The sequence below is a fragment of the Lynx canadensis genome, chromosome B1 (genome assembly GCF_007474595.2).
Source record: "Lynx canadensis isolate LIC74 chromosome B1, mLynCan4.pri.v2, whole genome shotgun sequence".
NCBI classification, from domain to species: Eukaryota; Metazoa; Chordata; class Mammalia; order Carnivora; family Felidae; genus Lynx; species Lynx canadensis.
Window position 1 is genome coordinate 205854853 of NC_044306.2, and position 2434 is coordinate 205857286.

Genomic DNA, 2434 nt, shown 5'->3' on the forward strand with positions numbered 1-2434 from the left:
GGCGGCGGCGGCGGCGGCGGCGGCGGCGGGAGGCGGAGGATGCGGACTCCGGCGCCGGCGGCGCGGGCCCGGGAGGACGCGGGAGGATGAGGAGGAGGCCGGCGGTCCGGCCGCGCGGCGCCGGGAGGAGGCGCAGGCGGCGGGGGCGGCGGCGGGCGGCGGCGGCGGCTGGCGCGCGGGGTGCGGGCCGGCTCGGGCGCGGAGGATGAAGTGGAGCGTCCGCGGGGCCTGCGCCGCGCTCTCCTCCTGCCTCCTGCTCGCCTGCGCGCTCAGCGCCGCCGCCGTCGGCCTCAAGTGCTTCTCGCTGGGCTCGGAGCTGCGCGGGGAGCCGTTCCGGCTGGGGGCGGCCGCCGGCGCCTTCTACTCGGGGCTGCTGCTGGCCGCCGGCCTTTCGCTTCTCGGCGCCGCCCTGCTCTGCTGCGGGCCCCGGGACGCGCCGCTCGCGGGGTCGGGCCCGGGCCCGGGGCTCGGGGTCCCCGCGGCCGCGGCGGGGGCTCCCGAGGCCGCGCCGGGAGAGCCGGGGGCCGCGGCCGGGCCCTCGGGGCCGGGGAGCAGCCAGAACCTGCTGCTGCTCGGCGTCCTCGTCTTCATGCTCGGGGTCCTCAGCGCCTTCGCGGGCGCCGTGATCGACGGCGACACCGTGTCCCTCGTGGAGCGCAAGTACTCCCACTACTGCCTGCCCCCGCGCGCGCCGGCCCCCGGCCCCGCCGCCGCCGCCGCCGCCGCCGCCCCCGGCCCGGCCCCCGGCGCGCCGCGCGCCCGCAGCACCCTGGACAGCGCCACGTCGGCCAAGTGCCGCCAGCTCAAGGACTACCAGCGCGGCCTGGTGCTCTCCACCGTCTTCAACTCGCTCGAGTGCCTGCTGGGCCTGCTCAGCCTCCTGCTCGTCAAGAACTACCGCGCGTCGCAGGCGCGGCGCGGCCGGCGCGGCCGGCGGAGGGCGGCCCGGGCCCTGGCGCGGCCCCGCGGCGGCCCCGGGCTCCGCGCGCAGCCGCCAGCCTCCCGGGCGCGGCGGGGCCGGCGGGGCCGGCGCGGTCGGCGGCTGCAGCCGCGGCCGAGCGACGCTTCCATCCTGTCCCCGGAGGACTCGGACGTGGCCGCCCCGGGGGACTGCGCTGGCTTCGGGGCGCACCACGCAGTCTCCTACATCAACGTGGGCGTCTTCCACGCGCTCGACGAGGCGGGTGTGGAGGTGTGCTGCGGAGGGCACCCGTCGGTGGAGCTGCCGGGGTACGCGCCCTCGGACCCCGACCTCAACGCCTCCTATCCCTACTGCTGCCGGCAGCCCTGCGAGGCCGCGCGCCCCTGGGAGCCGAGCCGGGCCTGCTGAGCCCCGGGGCCCTCCCCGGAAAGACGGACGGACGGACGGACGGCGGCGCGCCAGCCGGCGCGGGCCTCCCCGGCCGACCACCGCCCGCCGCCCGCGAGCGAGGACCAGGCCTGCCGTGGACATGCCGCGGAGATGCACCTTCAGGGGTGGACTGGCCTCGCGTCGCTGAGGGCCCCTCGCCGAGAGACTGGGCCTCCAGTATTACCATTTCTGTGTCTGGGAGGTTTCTCTTCTTTTCTGTGTCTGTTCGTATCCGGATTCCGTTTTAAAGTTTACAATAAATGTTTCGGGGCTGCCTCGCCCCCATCGCACTTCTCTTTGGCAAAGTCCGGTCCAGGGTGAGAGCTCAGAAAGAGAGGGTGATTTCGCGGGAGGAAGAACCCTCGCCGAGAGGACAGAAGGAGCAGAATGGCAGAAGTGAAAACGCACCCAACAAGCGACACTTTGTACACGGATGTGCCTGCTTTTGTTGATACTTTCTTACTGTAAAGCTCTCCATAAACAGTGAAAATGTTTGGTAAATTTATTGCAATTTAAAATTGGTTAGTTCCTTTATTAAATTAATTGCTATGTTATTGGAGATATTCATCAAATTGGAGTTAGAGGGTGTCGACACACAACCCGCTTTGGGGCCAGTGGTTGGACCTGGTCAGACAAACGCTGAGTTGGAGTTTTCTGCTGGGCGGTTGCCTCCATCCAACCTCTTCCTGCAGTTCACTTCCCTGTGTGTGTACCAGGTCCCAAACGTTTCTTTTTTTGGAAATTGGCGGTGGGGTTTCTACTGCAAAGCTGAGCTTATTTTTGGTTAGTATATATGAACAATCCAATCCTATTTTGGAAAATCACAGTCATAGTTTTTTTCTGGCAAAGATTATTTTCCTGTTGATTAATTCAGTGATCTGGTAATTTTTGCATATTATAGCATTTCATTTAAAATACACCCCTTAAATAGCCTTAACTGATGTGAAGGTCATACTTTTAAATCCCTAGGATGCTTACCCGCACAATATGAAATGTATTCTCGGTGACGGCAAAATACGTTTCCATCCAGTCTGGTGGCCTGGCTGGGAGCCAAGCAGGCTCAGAGTCTCGGGCAAAAGGTAG

General features: G+C 66.4%; 1 protein-coding gene across 1 annotated transcript; it reads left to right on the plus strand.

Annotated features, from left to right (window-relative positions):
- Positions 1-205: 205 nt before the first annotated feature.
- On the plus strand, positions 206-1330 carry TMEM271 (transmembrane protein 271). The gene has a single exon (XM_030311969.1). It carries the CDS (start codon positions 206-208, stop codon positions 1328-1330), a length of 1125 nt encoding a protein of 374 aa, XP_030167829.1.
- Positions 1331-2434: the final 1104 nt, after the last annotated feature.

Bases quoted from the DNA above. Each gene is read 5' to 3' on its own strand.
- TMEM271 (XM_030311969.1), top strand. From the start codon at position 206: ATGAAGTGGAGCGTCCGCGGGGCCTGCGCCGCGCTCTCCTCCTGCCTC.